This window comes from Peromyscus eremicus, chromosome 4 (assembly GCF_949786415.1).
Source record: "Peromyscus eremicus chromosome 4, PerEre_H2_v1, whole genome shotgun sequence".
Classification (NCBI taxonomy): Eukaryota; Metazoa; Chordata; class Mammalia; order Rodentia; family Cricetidae; genus Peromyscus; species Peromyscus eremicus.
The window spans coordinates 47422097-47440371 of record NC_081419.1 but is presented as its reverse complement, the minus strand read 5'-3'; the positions used below and the strand labels follow the sequence as shown (position 1 = coordinate 47440371).

At 41.6% G+C, this 18275-nt stretch overlaps 1 protein-coding gene across 3 annotated transcripts; it reads right to left on the bottom strand.

The window, feature by feature from the left end:
• Window positions 1-725: 725 nt before the first annotated feature.
• Window positions 726-18131, bottom strand: G6pc2 (glucose-6-phosphatase catalytic subunit 2). 3 transcript variants are annotated; one of them, XM_059259177.1, is made up of 6 exons: window positions 17649-18131; window positions 12399-12500; window positions 7122-7231; window positions 4744-4855; window positions 2102-2217; window positions 728-1448 (listed from the first exon to the last, which is right to left on the bottom strand). In XM_059259177.1, the coding sequence occupies exons 4-6, from the start codon at window positions 4833-4835 to the stop codon at window positions 937-939; spliced, it is 720 nt and encodes a 239-aa protein (XP_059115160.1). In that variant the 5' UTR covers window positions 4836-4855; window positions 7122-7231; window positions 12399-12500; window positions 17649-18131; the 3' UTR covers window positions 728-936. The 3 variants fall into 3 exon arrangements, with proteins under 3 accessions (XP_059115158.1, XP_059115160.1, XP_059115161.1); XM_059259175.1 differs by lacking the exons at window positions 12399-12500; window positions 17649-18131 and adding an exon at window positions 7760-7977 and having other exon boundaries at window positions 726-1448; XM_059259178.1 differs by lacking the exons at window positions 2102-2217; window positions 12399-12500; window positions 17649-18131 and adding an exon at window positions 7760-7977 and having other exon boundaries at window positions 1300-1448.
• Between the last annotated feature and the right edge of the window lie 144 nt (window positions 18132-18275).

The following is an 18275-nucleotide window of genomic DNA, read 5'->3' as shown; positions in this document are numbered from 1 at the left end:
GACTCCCAGAAGTAAAATGTGGGGATGTCGCAACAAAGAAAGGAGGATTTTCCGGTGACTAGCAATCCAGTGGCTAGCCTTCAGCAGGGTTTGTTGAAACATGAAGAGGCTCTACTATGAAACAGAGAGCAGCAGGTAAGAGTTAACAGAGGCAGGCGCTTGCTCTGCTCATGTGCCCTGTTTACTCTTGTGTGTCACACATACAGTCATTGCTGGCCTGGAAAAGACTCTATTCTGGATGTAAGTCAAATAGATGTATAGGAGTCTTGTACGGCAGTCATAGACTCTAAATACATCTATCTGCTCTTACCGACTTTTTTTAACTTCTTCAAAATAAAGAAATAAATCATGGTCATAGAGATATGTATCAGAAGTCTTGGGGTCTAACTCCGGTTCTAACACGACATCATTACCGGCAAGCCGCTTGATTTGAATGGACCTCCATTTCTTTATCTGACACATGAGGAGATAGGATTTGACTGTGGACACCTCTAAAAGGCCCATGGGAGCCAGAAGCAACTAGGTCTTTACATGATAGAGGCATCAGACACTGGAGGGTCTGTGGAATGCTACCGAGTATGATAAGAGAGAGAGAGAGAGAGAGAGAGAGAGAGAGAGAGAGAGAGAGAGAGAGAGAGAGAGAGAGAGTCGGTCACCACGCTTACTAGGACAGTCAGAATTCAGTCCCTGTCAATTGTCTACATGGGTGATACCATATTGTCAGGTTTGTCAAGAAAAAAACGGATGTGATTATTTCTGGTCAAATACTGTTATTTTAAATGCCACTGGGAAAACAGACTAAATTGGGGTGGGACCTGTAGCCACAATGTTGGGACCTCCGCAGAGATGTTTCCAGCATCTCTGCTGTATGGTTCTACTGAGGAATGCAGGAAGTAGGTGATCCTGGGAGTCCAGAGCGCTGCAGGCACAGCCGCTCTATTTAATCTTCCTCTCCCTGGCTCTCATTAACATATGGACAGCGTAAGGAATTAGAGCCACCACAGTCAGTGGGATGGATGCACTTTTACAGAAAGACAACAGGTAAAATAAAGGTTCCGTGTGAGTCGGGATCTTGATGAAGTGATAAAGTTGTAATGTGGTCAGTGAGGTCATGGCACAGAGCAATCGGAAGCTCGGCCTGCAGCCATTTTCTCCCCGGCAGCTCATAAGGAACATTTTTGAGTTGATGGCGAAACCCAAGCCAAAGAGGACCCCGAGGTTTCTCACAAGACCAGCAAAAGGTGTGCTGTCTATATGGATCCAGTCTGGGTTGGCACACCACTTTTTGGCTATAGGCACAGACCACAGCAGGTCAATGTCGAGCAGTCTGAGAAGCAGGTAAAAGCCAAGTGCAAACAGGAAGAGGAAGATGTTGGTCTTCAGGTACATATTCAAGCTGGCCATGTGGATGCCTGGAGTGTGTTCAAAGGCCTCTGCTACTAGCATTCCTAGGGATTGCAAAGAGATACTGCCATGAGTGTGTGACCCTGAGCCCTTCAGAAATCTCTCCCCTCTGCACTGGGCAGGGAGGGGGGGGGCTTTAGACACCCAGGTTCTAACAATTTCCTAAAGTGTTTTCAGACGTTAATTGAAAACAGGATAGTCCCGTGGTCTTTCCACTACCTACACTGGCCAAGATGGATCAGTTAGAAGCCAGTAGCATTGAATGACAACCTATTTTACAGGCAGAACTCTAAGCAATACAAAGCAGCCACTAAGTGAAGTTAAGCCATGCAATAAGAACTTAGATAACTCAGAGTGTCTTGGCTGTGGGTTGCAGGGTCATTATGAAGTCCCCCCAAAGCACGGTACATGACAAGATGGCTTGGAAGATGGACTTCACTTCAGCTACACCTCTCAGCAAAGCCCATCTCACCATGGAGTTATCCATTCCACACGTGAGAGAGACTGTCAGCATGTGCACAGAGGCTCAGGGGAGAGGTATTAAGTCACCTAAGCCCCCAATGGCAGCATTTGTGTTAGTGGCTTTGACAGAACTACCTCTGCCACCAGAAAACTGGTGACCAGGGAACATCTGACACCACAGTGCACCAAACAAAGCAAAGGTTTACCAACTAAATATATAAAAGACCATACTTACCACCAATGACTCCAAGAATGACCTGATGAGGGAAGTGTGTTGCTATGAATATTCTGGAGATGCAGACGCTGATTTGAATCAACCAGAAAACACTCCAAAGGAAGAACCAGGCCAGTCTGTGATGGAAGAATAGACACGAGTATGAATAGTAAAGAAATCATAGCATCTATAAAATTAGGTATGTGACACCTGATAGTCCTTACAGGAATCTTCCAGGTATGACATAACACAATTATAGAGTCTCTTTTTCAACACACCTTCACGTCTTCCATAGGATTCAAAAGCTTTAGCACAGGACCTCACATTCCTCAATGCTATCTCCTAAGACTTTAATAAACGTTTAAAAGGAAGGTATGTATCCAAAATCTCAGCATGGAGGAGAGGGATGTGGGCATGAAGTCCTACTCCAACAGAGGAGCTACTGGCATTTGGTAGCCATGGGGAGTTGAGGGGGGGAGTTAGGTTTTTTTTTTTTTAAGAGTGTGACATCTGGTAGGTCTACCATGTTCCAGGCTCCACACCCAAGAGCAGCTGAGTAACACAATTTGCTCCTGATGAGTTTAAGAGAAGAGACAGAAAGAGAGACAGACAGACAGACAGACAGAAAGACAGAGACAGAGATCCAAATTGGGTTGCTAAGGAGGTAGGGGTGGATCTGGGAGAAGCTGGGTGAGAGGAGATTTATACCAAGATACATTGTATGAAATTCTCAAGAATTATTATAAATATTATTCTTAAAGAGGAAGGCATTTTGATGACCTTGAAATAAGGGAAAAGGAACAAGGAAGTTTCAGGTGTGTGTGTGTGGCGGGGGAATCAGTAGTATCCAGAATAATCAAGAATAAACCATATAGATTTCTGTCCCCTGTCATTTGTGCTTCCTCTCTGCCCTGCACTCTCAGCTGTTCTTTGTTTGAAGAAAACACTGGAGAGGCAGTGTCCATTTGGGTGAAAAGCTCACGAATGTTCCACTGAGCCCGTGGCATGTAATCTCACAGACTCTCAGGGGCCCTGGTCATTGTATGATATATAGAAAAATAAAAAACAAGAAAATATACCATATACATTCAATTAGAAACAGAACTGTACAGAAAAAACAGTGTAGAATATTAAAATCCAAACAATTAAAAGAAAGCTGTATTTAGTGCCAGGCATCATCAAATGGCTTATTGTTTACAACTAGACCAAAATTTAGTTAGCAAGACGAAAGATTAAAAAGAAGAAATGAATCTGTCAAAGAAGAGGTACCAAGTGTTTCTCCAAAGGGAAGAAGAATGAACAAGTATTTGAAAATGTCAAGGTAAAGTGTAGGCACTCACTACATTTTCTTTCAAAGATTTAATTTATTTTTATTTTATGTGTATGAATGTTTTGCCTGCATGTACATATAAAGCACCATGTGTGTGTCCCTGGTGCCCTTAGAGGCCAGAAGAGGGTGTCAGATCCCCTGGAACTACTTTTATGGATGATTGTGAGCCATCATGTGAGTTCTGAGAACCAAACCTGGGTCCCTTGCAAAATCAGCAAGTGCTTTTAACCACTGGGCCCTCCATCTCTTCATCTCTTCAGCCCCCATTCACTAAATTTTTATAGATGAAGAAAATATTGCCATTACAAATGTCAAAAAGGAATAGGAATATTTGTTAGAACAAACATATTTTTCTAGGATTGTTAATTCGAGGGAAGAATGACCCACATAGACTTATTTCTTACATTATTCATCACTACTCTTAAGAAGTGGAATAATTCTTCATTTTAGAAAAAATTTTATATACTGGTTATGGTTGTATGCCAGATTTTTAAAAAGGTTGACACATTTTCTTTCTATAACTAAATTTTGGTCTGCTTCTCAACAACATAATGTTTGAGGATTCCTGATACTCAATATAGTTTTTTTTAAGGGGTGGATTTTAATATTTGATTTTCCTTGCATGTTTCTTCTTCTAATCAAAACTGTACAATTTATGACTATAGTGGTGTTTGCGATTGCTTTAATTACAAAGAATTTCAAAAGGAGAACGAAGAAAAAGGCCAATTTCTTCAATGGTGTGTTAATCTTAAAGTTCTATAGGGGTCTACACATTAAGAAATCTGTTGGCAGTAAATCTAACATGCGAACTTAATTTTGCCTCTAGAATGTTTTAATTAAAAAGACTGCACAGATTTTAACAGCTAGAATATATTTTAGTGATCTTAAAAGCACTGGGTGTTCAAAGTAGGAAGCATAAATTCACTAGATAAATCAATGCATTCAAGAGCAACAGTGATTCTTAAGATTTTAAGTTAATCTTAAGGTAAGAGAACATGCGTGCAAAAATGTTTCCTTGTGCAATTTTAGATGACTTGTTTATGAAGTATCAAAATAATAATTGAATTTCAGAATCCCAAAGGCATATTTAACAAGTCATTAATCAGATAAACATTTCCAACTCAATTATAAAAGTGGTAATAGCTGTGAGCTAATTAGACATTATCTTAAAGCAGAATATTCATTTCCCACTCATTCTGCTCCATGGGCTGTGAAAGAATAGAATAAGCACATTTCATTGAACGACTAAAAATGTATTAAAATGAATATTTGGAAAGGACTTCACGTATTCAATACTGTCTTGTTAATGCTACAGAAGCTGGAGCAAGCTGACCTGTGCAGAGTGACAGAGGACTTCTCCAGCCGGCTGACAGTGAAGCTCAGGGCAGCTGTTACCATGACGTACCAGACACACGATGAGCCCATTGCGTGACCAGATGGACTTCCTGTAATGAGCATTGTTTGTTCAAAAAGTGGTTAATTAAGTATCAGGAATGAGACAACAGGATGTCATATTTCCCATGAAAATTACAATAAAATAAAATAAAATAGAAGCCTCATTGGTTATGGGTTAATGTATACTGTATAGAAGTAGATAAAGGTTGAGTCAATTTGAGACCCAAATTCACCATTTCAAAAACTTTTTTTTTTTTAACAAAAGGAAGGAACAGAGAGAAAATTGCTAGAAATGACTGATTTTTCCTCTTGGTCCCTATAGTAGCCCATACTTGACCATTATATGGACAATAATCGTTAGAGTTAAAAATTGCTGTGTCAAATATAGGGAATGTGACTTCTCCAGACAATTCCACATGACATGGATGTAAGGGGGCCATGAGAAGTCCTGACATGAACCTACAACATACACAATCAGCCATAACTTTATGTAATTCTACCTTGACTTTCTTTAATGAAAGTGCTTTACATATTAACTCTCTCCCTCCTCCAGATTTTCAAGGTGATTGAACGCTGCAAATCAACAACATATCCAAGTATAACTAAGAGCATGGCCAGTTGCACTCAAATCTAACACAATCTTATTCATTCTTCGTATGTTGTTTTCAATTGACAAGAAAATTAAAGTACTACTGGATCTTGAGTCGATTTATTTTCCTTTAGCTAACAGACTATCATTGGTCAGCCTGTGGATTACCGATCCACAACTGCTGTGTGTAGGCGGAAACCAGAATGTGCATATTGTGGCCATCGCAGTGAGAATCTTTGCTAAACAATGGAGAATCCACTCCACCCAGACACTAAAGGGGGGTGTGAATCTTGACAGAAAACACCTGCCATTAGGCCTTTCCTTATTACCAGAACGGATGCCTTTCCTACACTGTTAATTTTACTTTTAACCATTTTACTTAGGTGCTGGACATAACTTTTCACCCAGCAGAAAGCCACTCGGGTTAAATATCAAACTATCTTGGAAAAACAAAGCACCAGGCACTTTTTTTGTTGTTAAACCTAGATGCACCCATTTTTCACTGTAGGAATTCTTTTTCTCTCATCCCATATCCTGTGAAAAGAAAGGAACAGATGCCAGGAAGTTTTAGGATAAAGGAAAAGAGCATTTTAGTCACCCCAAAAGCTATCCATCAATCCGTCTACCTACTTATCACATATTGGTTACACAAATATGAAATACACTTATTCCTTGGCTAATGGGGCATACAGTTGGAGCAGCAAGATAGCTAAAGAATTAATTATTATATTAAAAATTATATATATATACACACACACACTTTTATGAGAGCAAAGGAAGATATTCAGAAAATTCATTAGGAGCTCATGCATTTAGGGTTTGTTTCAAAGGACTGTCCAATGGCAAGAATTTTATGCTGTTCAGCAAACCACGATATGGCACAATACAACACTTTCACAAAAGCTAAGGCAACATATATTATATATACATGACATATATAAACTTTTTACTCTCTTAAATTCAACTTCTACATATAGATGTCATACTTAATACAGACTCTTGTAAGTTAAAAACAGCCTAAGAAGCCCTGCTAACATGCTACACATTCAAAAGCAAAAAAGGATTAAAAAAAAGGTAAAGACACTGTATACTGACACAGGAATACTAGGAAGTCCTCATCTTTCTTATAAAACATCTGTCTTTCCTACATTCATGAGATTCTCGGAAGACCTGTAGCCATGAAGCCACTGAACAGCAGACAAATCAACATTTCTAGACTTTTTTTTTTGGTTTGGTTTGGTTCTTCCAGACAGGGTTTCTCTGTGTAACAGAACAAAGTCCTGGCTGTCTTGGAACTCGCTCTGTAGACCAGGCTGGCATCAAACTCACAGAGATTTGCTTGCCTCTGTCTCCTGAGTTCTGGGATTGAAGGTATATGCTACCATATCCAGCCATTTCTAGACTCTTAATGTAGATCTTTGGGACTTCGTTCTAGCTTACTGTTTTTTCATTTATTTTCATACCAAACCATTATTTCAAAAAGTAAATACCCAAGTATAAAATGATTTGGGAAGTATTCTCCCTACACAATCTTTCATAAATAACAATATAGAATTTGACTTCATAAAATTCTTTCCTCCCTCATTAGCAATTTTTACAATAAATGTTAAGCATCCCCATTTGTGATATTTTCTTTGAGATCCTAGATATCACATGATTATAGGATACTAATCATGCACAAAGACTTACAATAGCATCCATGAAGTGAGGTTTCTTTAATTGCTTACCTGGGCCTGTTTCACATGTAGTAGGAAACTGTTCAAGACATGGACTTGAGTGATTTGGGTAAATCTGAGTTTCTTGGATCCACCAGTAAGGACGATGCCCAAACAATATCCTGTAGTTAAATGCATACGAATTTCACATGTACTTATATACAACAGTTAACTAAGTGGAGACTTGTGATTTTTGTAAAAAATGACTCAAATAAAGAGTCAAGGGGAAAAGCTCATAATTTAAACACCCTGGAATAACTTGGGTTTATCTTATAACTATCATCACAGAGGATGGTAGTATGTGGAGTTTGGGCACCCTTGTCTCCCATAAACAGGGAAGTCCTGTGGGTGCTTTTGGGTAGGACTCTCAAAATGTCCTTAGAATCATCTCTCTCACTACTGTACTGCTAATTTCTTGGCTAATCACAGCGTATGTGTTATTGGGTTTTGGAATAACTTATAATTCAGTCAAAGTAAATATTTCTATACTTTTTGTAAGTTCTACTTATGAATCCTGGTGTTTCTAAGTAACCAATTTGTTTGAAGTGTATTCCAAGTCAAACTACATGTGCCTGAAACTTGATCGTTAAGCTAAAATTACAAATGTAAGAATACATTTTAGGAAAAATCGAACAAATCAGTAGTCTTACCACTTGAATATAAGATTGAACCAGTCCCCTATGGCGGCCACCCATATCATCTTGGTTCCAACGGTCTGATTCAGTTGAAACCAAAGTGGGAAGTAAACAGAAAAGATATTCCGGGGGTCTCCAACATCGGACACAAAGTTTAGAAAATCGTAGTAAGCCCTGTAGTCTCTCTGTAGATGCTGAATAATGAGCACTCCACTTGTGTGAAGGAAATCCATCTTGAGAAGATGCGGGTCTAAATCTGAAGCCACTGGAACTGCGGAGCTCTGGGTCCGCCCATCTTTATATGTGATGTGCTGAGCCATTACTGTGACATGTGATGCTGACCATCTGTGGAGAGGGCATGATGGTCCTCCTCCCCCGAAAAGTTCATCTGTTTGTGACTTTAATTGGTGGAAAAGGTGCAGTACATGCTGATCCGGGGCAATTTGGAGGGAAGCACAGTGGACTTCTTCTGCCTCCTTCTTTTCTGTGAACAGCTGGATCATGTTTGCTTGAAATTTTTCACGCAGTTCATTTCCCTCAAGGGCAGACATTAGCAATCTCCATGCTTGGCTAGCAGACTACATAAGTAATTATTCCGTGTCAAATAAGCCTCAAAGCTGTGCATTTTAATTTCAGATAGACTGGCTTTCTGACTGTTCTACTACGTCTCTCGGGAAAATGGAAGGGTGAATTTTTTATTTGAAAATTTTTATGATTCAACAGATTAATTTCTGATGATAGGTTTTAAAAAAAACCAAATGATTGGGTAGGTCCTCACGATCTAAGATGACAGGATATGTATGGAACAAAGAAGAGGCTACAGGGGGTACATGAACTCAGGGGGGATACGTGTTATTTATATGTTTGATCGTGAGGGCCCCCCCCCTGCAAAAAAAAAAAAGCAGACTTCCTTGACTTACTTGGGTAATAGAAATGTGTTAGGACTAAACTATTATTATTTTTACAATTATGTATGTCCGTGTGTCTGTCTATGGGTGCACACATAGCACGGCGTATTTCTAGAGGTCAGAGGACAACATTCAGGAGTCAGTTCTGTTTTCACCGAGGGTTCCAGGGCGTGAACCAGGCTTGTGGAGTCAACACTCTTACTACTGAGCCGTCTCCCCGGCTCTATACTGCTTTTAACTGATGAGAGAATACAGTTGCGAGGTTTGGAAAACAGCACTTGTGACAAAGATAGAAATTGACCACCGAGGGCTTCCCACCAATCAGGGACTTTCAACCATTTGGTTTGTTGAAAATTGCTCTTTAGAAGTAAATGAGAAGCACCCAAACAAACGCATAAATTGGGGTGAAGAGAGTGCAGCATGGAGACCGAGTCAGAGTGCAGTTCTGTTTCTGTCTAGTAGGGTTGGTGAGGGGTCAACTAAACCGTTCCAGGCACTGAAGGTGTGGCCAGTAATGCACTACTCATCCCTCCATTCAGAGGTCTTTGTGAATCAGAGCCTCCTCTACTAGAAAGTGTCTTCACTGGCTACAGCTGTCAACATGACGATCGTCTAGATCTATCCCATCGTTCTACAGGATCAGTGTTAGGGGCAGGCAGTCCCTGTGGGTACCTTGCTGACCTCTGTTGCCTCCCCTGGAAGAAATGGATTGACTGGCCATTAAAATGTTTGGGGGCACTTTACAGTGAGCATAGTTCTTTTGATAAGAGGAAAATGGGGTGGGGGAAGGACTGGCCTGTTTCTAACATACATTGATTTAGTAGAATTATTCTTTTTTTTGTTATTTAAAAAATGTTTTTTTTTATTCATTTTACATACCAATCACAGATCCCCCTCTCATCCCTCTTCCCACTCCCCCTCAGCCTTCCCCCTCAACTCACCTCCTAACCTCTCCTCCAAAAGGGTAAGTAAGCCTGGTACATTCAGTTGAGGCAGGGCCAAGCCCCTCCCCACTGTATCTAGGCTGAGCAAGGTATCCCACCACAGGTAATGGGCTCCAAAAAGCCAGTTCATGTACCCGGGATAGATCCCGATCCCACTGCCAGGGCCCCCTCAGACCAAGCTACACAACTGTCTCCCATATGCAGAGGGCCTAGTTTGGTCCCATACAGGTTCCACAGTTATCGGTCTAAAGTTTGTGAGTTCCTACAAGCTTGGAACTGTAGATTTCTCCATCATGATCTTGACCCCCCCTTGCTCATATAATCTTTCTTCCCTCTCTTTGACTGGACTCCCAGAGCTCAGCCTGGTGCTTGGTTGTGAATCTCTGCATCTGCTTCCATCAGTTCCTGGATGAAGGCTCTATGATGACAGTTAGTGTATTCACCAATCTGATTACCAGGGTAGGCTAGTTCAGGCACCCTCTCCACTATTGCTATAGTCTAATGTGGGGTCATCCTTGTGGATTCCTGGAAATTTCATATAGCCAGAACCTGGAAACAACCTAGATGCCCCTCAATTGAAGAATGGATAAAGAAAATGTGGGGACCCACAGAGGCTCCCTACTAAGGCCTTACTCAAGGTCAGAAAGTCTGAGCTTGCTTTACTCAACAGGGCAGCATAATAGAATGATCTGACCAGGGGCATGGTTACCAGGTGTTTTGAAGGGTCTATACTTGGTTGTACATTGTGCTTTGATCTTGAAATGGGAGGTCTTTTGCCCCTCCCCTTGCTGATGTAAAAAAGGCCCATTATGAATAAAGTTGGGGTAGCTGGGTATTAACCCAGGGCCTTCCAGAAGTTATCCTGTGTCTCTATATATATTTCTTCCTATTATTTCCCAATTCCTCACTCCTCCCCTCAAGAACCCTTAGACAGGTCGGGGCTGGCCCCTGACAGGTGCATATACACAATGGAGTATTACTCAGCTGTAAAAAACAATGACATCATGAAATTTGCAGGCAAATGGATAAAACTAGAAAATATCATCCTGAGTGAGGTAACCCAGACTCAGAAGGACAAACATAGTATGTACTCACTCATAAGTAGATACTAGATGTAAAGCAAAGACTACAACTCCCAGCTCTAGAGAAGCTAGGAAACAAGGAGGACCCTAAGAGGGACACATGAATCATCTTGGGAAGGGGAAACAAAGGAGACCTCCATGAGTAAACCAGGGATGATGGGGGGCAATAGAGGGGAGAAGATGGGGAATGAGAACATGAGGGAAAGGGATGGTCGAACCGGGGAGGGATGGAGTGGGAGAGCAATGATGGAGATATCTTGATAGAGGGAGACATTATGGGGTAAGGGAGAACCCTGGAGCTAGGGAAATTCCCAGGAATCCACAAGGATTATTCTTAACTGGCAATTAGATACCTCAGGCTATCATGGGCAATGACCTTGTCTCATCCCAGATCCACTGAATCCTTGGTGGTGGGATCTCAGCATTGGTCATATAAAAATACTCTGATTCCAGTGTAGAACCTAGGCTTAGAATGACTGAGCTCAAACAAGCCATATGTAGCATTTGCCTTGACCAACCAACGTCTATCCTTCAGGCCTTTTTGTTTTACATATTCAGGTTCTCTAATTTCCATAATTTCTTTAATGAGCCAAGAGGAAAGACATAACTTCCCTTTATTCTTTTTCTAAGCAGTTTTTGAGCTACATAATTCATGATATTCATTTTCTTTAGAAGTGCCTTGTCCTTAAATCAGGGTACAAATGGTATCAAATGCATTTTGTCTTACAATTAAAAATGAAACTTGCTGCTCATTCGACATTTTGGAGTCTATGGACTGGGATGAAGGTGACTGCCCATTTTCTCTTCATCTTGGGTATTAATTTAGACAGTCTCTGTGTCTCCAGAGAGCTCCAGTTCTGCAGATTATAGGATAATTAACAGAAGGAAAAGTATCTCAGTGTCCTTTTCCCTTTAATACAATTTGCTAAATCTTTTGATTCCATCCTAGTTCGCTGAGTCTTTTCATGTCTTTGCTTGGTGCACTTTCTCAGCACTGCCTTCTCTGAACAGATCCCATCGCTCTCTCTCAGGCGTTCTTTCTAGGGCGACATATTCCTCTGCCAAGGCCACCTGCCATGAGAGTATCAGTCTGGGTGGCTAACATGAACATACATTGGACTTCTCATACTCGTGGACAGTAGAAGTCTACGATGAAGGGGGTCACTACTGTTACAGTTTCCTCCGTGGTCCCCCCTTGGCCTTTGGATGGCTGCAGCCATCTCCGTGCGTCTTTACACGGTGTTCCCTCAGTACCCGTCCCCACCGTACTCATCTCTCCTCCCCTTTCCTGTCTTTGTGTTTCTCTCTTACCCTTTCACCCTTCCATCTCACCCCCTTTCGCACACATTGTGAGGTTTACTTATCTAGACTCATCACTATTATTGTAGTTTGAGACTGGGGATCAAGGTTGACCTTGAATGACTTCTGGCATTATCTGTGTCTTCAAACTGGTCGCTATCTTTACCCTTTCTAGCCAAAGTGCAAAGGCATCTCTAAAACAGCCATAACGAAGTTGAATTGTCCAGTATTGCATTTAAAAATGAAACCAAGGCCTGTGAGGTAATTCAACAGCTATGAACACTTGCTGCCAAGCCTGGCAACCCGAACTCAGGCGTGGCAGGAGAGAAGTGAGACTCCGCCCACCTGGGTATGCATACCCACCCACATATGTATAACACAAAACTCTCCCACACAAAGCAAAGGGTCCTCAGAAGCACACCTTCCCTTCAGGATCACTTGATTCTCTTGCTGTAGGATCGTTCTTCACTTGATTTCTCTAGGCTTCCAACAATTAGAGTTCTGCCATGCCAGAAAAGCATTTCTGTGTGGAAAAAGAGAGAGAAAAAATCGTTCTTAGTATATGGTTTGGATCCAATCTTGGCCAAATCTTTTCAATCCCTGGGCAACCCGTCATCTGCAATGTATTTAGTGGCCAGTGAACTCCCTGTAATCACATGCAAAATGTTTGTCCTTACTCACATTTCTTTGAAGAAGGTCACAGCTTTCAGCAGATTACCGATGGAACCCCTGACCCAAACAAATTAAGTACAACATGAAGTTCGCTGGCATTCCCCGTAATGTCCGTGTGCCTGCTCCCAGGATCTCACCTTCCTGTTTCCTTGGAGACTTCAATACTCCATTCTCCCCAGCGTGACTGGCTTGTGTTAATGATTTCCTTACTTTCAGTGACTGTGTGGATGTGTTTTCTCTCACTAATGTAGCCAGTCTCAAAACCCGACACTGTTGCCCTGTTTTGAAGGTAGTTCTAGTAATTTAATACTTTCAGCTCTCTCCACAATGTTCTCATTCAGGTTTATTTAAATGGTCCCTGGGTTTTAAGTAAACCTTGCTAGTTTCAGACTGCAACTTGGAGGCCATAGAGCAGACTTTTTTTCAGTATGTTTTGCCATAGCAAATATTAAAAACAAAACAAAACAAACCCACAAGCTATGTTCTTGTCAGAAAATGAACTCTTTGTCTCTGAGTTACAGTGCCTGCTGCAATTCAGCACCATTCAGACACGTTTGACTTTGGCCGGCACTGCTCATGTGTTGGCACTAAACAAAAATAGGCCTTTAATGTCTTCATGGCCATTATCCTTTCCTAACAAACTTACCTGCCTTTTCTAAAATAAATCATATTTGAGAACTCTCCAGTGTCACCTTGCAGAGTAAGTGGATTTATTTCAGACTCTAGAGTTGAGACTCTAGTGACTTTTAGAAAATAATTACCTCCATTCTGGCTAGCATCCCAGGAACACTGGCATTCCATAATGACACTATTATAAATGATCTTGCCACAGCTTTCAGGTACCCCTTCCATTAGTCTCATTATGAACTACTCTCTAGAACTAATCATGACCCATACATCCATGAGCTGAGGCTTGGATCACAGGAGAAACCCTGGTGGAGCTAAGGTGTTATGTAGATGAATTGATGTCAGATGGCCGAGGGAGCACTTACTCCGCAACACATCCTGCTCACCTGGACGGCTTGCTCAAACCAAGATCCCAAGAACCTGGTTCCAGAGTCTTAGATTTAGTAGTAATCGAGCAGGGCCCGAGAGTTTGCATGTCTACCGAACTCCCAGACAGTGGGGGTGTAATTGGGGGTTGAACCTTAGTTTTGAGAAGCACTGACAGGTTTTGATTTTTACTTGTCCTGGGTAGGACAGAAGTAGATCATGCAGCAAGAATCCTGTACTCTAGTAGAGCCTGTGAGATAGCTATACAAATACCAACGCTATGCCCTCAGACATGAACAGAGCAGGCGAAACAGAACAGGGCAGAGGTAACTTTCAGTCAGTGCAATGGAGAAGTTTTGTGGAAGAGGAAGCATGTGACCGGGCCTTGGACAAGAAAATGACATTTCAGAATACAGTGGAGATAATACTATTGTGCCAACATATTTGCATGAATTAATTAGTAGAGTGCATTTAAAAGCTGTAAAATAAACCACCCGGTTTCTTCTTTCCCCTCCCTCCCTTTCTCCCTCCCTTCCTCCTCTCCTTCCTTTATTTTGAGACTGGGTCTCAAGTTACAGCTCAGACTGGATTGGAACTCACTGTGTAGCCCATGCTGGCCTCAAATTCACGGCAGCCCTCCTTTGTCAGCCTCATGAATACTGAGGTTAAAGAAAAGAACCACCACGCCTGGCTTCAAATGACCACTTTTTACATTTAGGAGACAATTAAAAACTTTATCGGTGATTGAAGCCATGACCTCACACATGCTAGGCACTCTACCACTGAATTACACTCTTAACTCTTCTCTTCCTCCTCTTCCAGGAGACAGGATCGCATGCTGGCCTCCAACTCACAGCAATCCTCCTGCCTCAGTCTCCCTAGTACTGGGATCAGCAAACCATCATGCCTGACTAGCAACCAGCTTCTTAGAGAGAGAAAGTAGAAAAGTGGCTGCCAGTGCCCAGGAGACAGAGAATGGGATGCATTGTTCAGCGGACACGGAGATATGAGTAAGAGCAGTGGTGGTACAATGGTGTTAATGCAGCATTGATGTTACTATGCTTCAAAAGAGTTAAAGTTGTAAATAATACGTTATGTGCATTTTACCACATTTTCCAAAAACTGAGTAGTTTTCTTTTGGCATTGAACATTTTCTCAGTATTGAAAAATGTCCTGTCTTTCCCCCTCTGACACTCTGATATCATTCATCCTTCTTTTCTAATTGAGTAATTTATTAGTGTAATTGTTTTAAATACACAATTCAATAGTTTTTAGCAAATTTATAGAGTTGTAATCAATCACCATAATCTAGATTTACTGCATTTCTGTCACCTAGAAGGCTCCTGTGTGTCCTCTGGCAGCCAATAGCTGCTGCTGCTGGTCCCCACAACCACCCAACCGTCGTCTGGGTGGATCTTCATTTTCTGGTAATGTGATATAAGTTCAACCACATAATATATATTCCTTCGCATCTAGCTTCTTTCATGTAGCATGTTTTTTAGGAAGCTCCCTTCCCCCACCCCATGAATAAAGTTTGCTGTGAGCTTTTCATTCAGTTTCCAGGGCCCTGAAATGACTGTTATTTTTATAACTTTCAATGTTTCTTTTGTAGGGGAGAATTCTTAGTGAGTTCATCAAACTATCATGCTGGAGGGCTCAGGAAATCCTTTCTTTACTTTACTTTTTAACATAGAAGAGGAAAGAGTCTAGTGAAATCGTGTGTGTGTGTGTGTGTGTGTGTGTGTGTGTGTGTGTGTGTGTGTGTGTGTTGAGAAAGAGTCTCACTATGTAACACTGGCTGGCCTGGAATTCATGTAGACCAGGCTGAGCTTAAACTCACAGAGATCACCTTGCCTCTGCCTCCCAAGTGCTAGATCACAGGCATGTGACATGATGCCTGGCCATTAGTCCACTTTCATGGCTGTATTTATATGCTGTTGGCTCTAGTCCTCTGGAGAACACTGACTAATCCACTGAACAAGGCTCCTTCAAACTGACCCATAGGAACATTTCCACACTGGAAGATGTAATATCTTTTTCCTCACCACCCTGAAGAAACCCACGTGGGTCCCAGACCATATCTATTCCAGAGAAAGCAGCATTCAGTTCAACTCATGACTTAAGAGATTCACAGTAAATCCTGCTTGGGTTGAAATGAATGGCATATAAATATAGTGATAGAAATGATGACAATGTTCATGGACGGTGACAGAAGAGTTCTGCTTTCTCCTTTCAAAGACTCAGAAAGCTAGTCCCTGGGATGAGCGGCAGGGATGGGGGGATAGTTTTCTCTATCCCGTCTTCCAGATATGAAAAATTTGACAAATGATAGGAATTTCTTTCTCAGATTTTAGTTGAAAAGGAGTCTGGACAAAATGTCAGTGGTTATGGCTAGGTGTAATGATACACACACACACACACACACACACACACACACACACAATCTTAAGCACTCAGGAGGCTAAGGCAAAGGAAGAACAGAGATCAAGGTCAGAAGCCCGGGCTACTCAGGAGGCTGAGGCAGGAGGATTACAAGATCAGCCTGAGCAACATAGTAAGACTGTCTTTGAATTAAAAAAAAAAAGAAGAAGAATAGGACTGGAGATATGGAGTAGAGTGCTTGCCTGGAATGTGCCAGGCTACAGGTCCAAAATTGTGTATGGTAAAAACATAAAGAGAGGGAGTGAGAGGTCATGGGGCAGGAGGTGGGTTGGTGTGGGGGTGGAAGGGAGAGTTATCAAAGCTAGCCTGGACTACATAGTACGACCAAATAAAGAAACAACTCAGCCTCCCTAACTCCCACAAAGAAAGCAGTGGTCATCCTAGAGTAGGTCACCCCGAGACCTTACCTTGCTAAAGGCAATCTCTTTCTCAGTCCAGATTCCTCGGACATGGAGAATCTCATCACTCAGCGGTCAGCTGAGGAGCGGTGAAAGGTGAACGGGCCCAGGGCTTCAGAAAGCACCTTCCTTGAATATCCACTGTCAGCGCCAAGCCCAGTGCAAGTGTTATCGCTCATTCGGCTGAAGACCCAAGACACCCAAGATGTAAAATGTAAGGTAAACGCTGCCACACATCTAAAACCAGATGTTATTGCAGGAGCATTCAAAATTAAAGGCCTTTCACAGCACTCTATCGATCTAATTTTTAAAATCTTTAAGATAATTTATAATTAAAAAAATTGTGTTTGTGGGGTTGGAGAGATAGTTCAGTGGTTAAGAGCGCTGGCTGCATTTCCAGAGGACCTGGGTTCAATTTCTAGCTCCCACATGGTAACTCACCTTCTGTAACTGCAGAACCAGGGATCTGATGCTCTCTTCTGACCTCCAAGGGCACTATGTACTCACATGGCACACAGTCATACATGCAGGCAAAACACCCGTACACACCAAACAAACAAACAAAATTGTGTTTCTGGGGGAGCCGTATGTACACGTGAGTGTCTGTGTCAATGGAGACACTTGGGTGCTGGGAACGCAACCCAGGTCCTCAGCAAAGGTGACCAAATTTGTTAATAACAGGTCCCAGGCAAGAAACTGACTTTTAGACACACTGATGTGCTAAATGATGATAACTTGCCATGATTCCTAAGTCTTGATTTTTAGTTCTTGAGTTTAAATGGTCCAAATCTGATATTCCTGAGATACCATAATCTTGTAGCTGGTGTTTGGATGCTTAAAGGAAACAGCAGTGTGGTGAAGACCTCTGATCTTCAAGCAGGGAGTTATTTTCAGAAACAATATCATAATCAAAGATGAAAAAAGTAATAAATTAATCTTTTGATACTGATTTTGATACTGACCGTTTCTAGTTCCCTTTCTTTAGAGGGTGTATTCTCAATTCCCTTTTATCTCGGTTTTACAAAGAGGGATGCAAATATCAAGTCTGTTTCATCTGTAAAGTTCGCTTCCCCGCTGTAAGTTTGCTTCCAACAAATCCTAGTTTAAAATCTATTACTGTTATTATATTTACAGTATGTGTTTTAAAATATCTTGGTGTCTCCTACCTATTTTCAAGGAGCACGGGTTACTTTGGTAGTGTTCTGGTCCCATTCATTTTGAAGTTCTGCAAGATCGGGGAGCATATTGTTCTTGTGACCAGTAAGTTTTAAAAAATCAACATCTTACTGGCCTTGATGGTGAAGAGTGCCTGCTGTTCCTGTAGACTAGTGGAGTTCGATTGCCAATGGCTCACAACTGTTCCAGAGGATCCGATGCCCTCTTACGTAAACACATACAAACAGAGAAATTAAGTAAGTAAAATACTCAAGATAAAGCAATGTTAGAGAAGCTTGGGAAGTTCAAAAAGAGAGTGTTGGTGAATAGTTTGGTAACTTTCAGGATGTTGCTGCCTAATCAATCATAACTGGAGTCAGTTCAGGAATATTTTGTCATTTCCAAAATTAAATGAGTACAAAAAAATGAGGTATATATTTCATAAAAGAATGCAGTTCAACTTCAATTTTTACATTTTTCTTCTTCCCGTGGCAAGTCCTTCTTGCTGTCTCACGACAGACCCAGTCCCGAGTCTGTCTAAGACAAAAACTACGAACCCCAGAATGCCCTGCTCCATATTTGTCCGCGAGAATTCCCCAGGTCGATATCAACCAATTGTTGCAAGGGGAGCCTGTGCC

Excerpts from the sequence above, each read along its gene's own strand:
- G6pc2 (XM_059259175.1), bottom strand. The coding sequence starts at position 7,977 with ATGGATTTCCTTCACACAAGTGGAGTGCTCATTATTCAGCATCTACAG. Across the intron at positions 4,856-7,121 it reads TACATGTGAAACAGGCCCAG|GAAGTCCATCTGGTCACGCA; the intron begins GTAAGCAATTAA and ends TGCTCATTACAG. Across the intron at positions 2,218-4,743 it reads TCCTCTGTCACTCTGCACAG|ACTGGCCTGGTTCTTCCTTT; the intron begins GTCAGCTTGCTC and ends CTTCCATCACAG.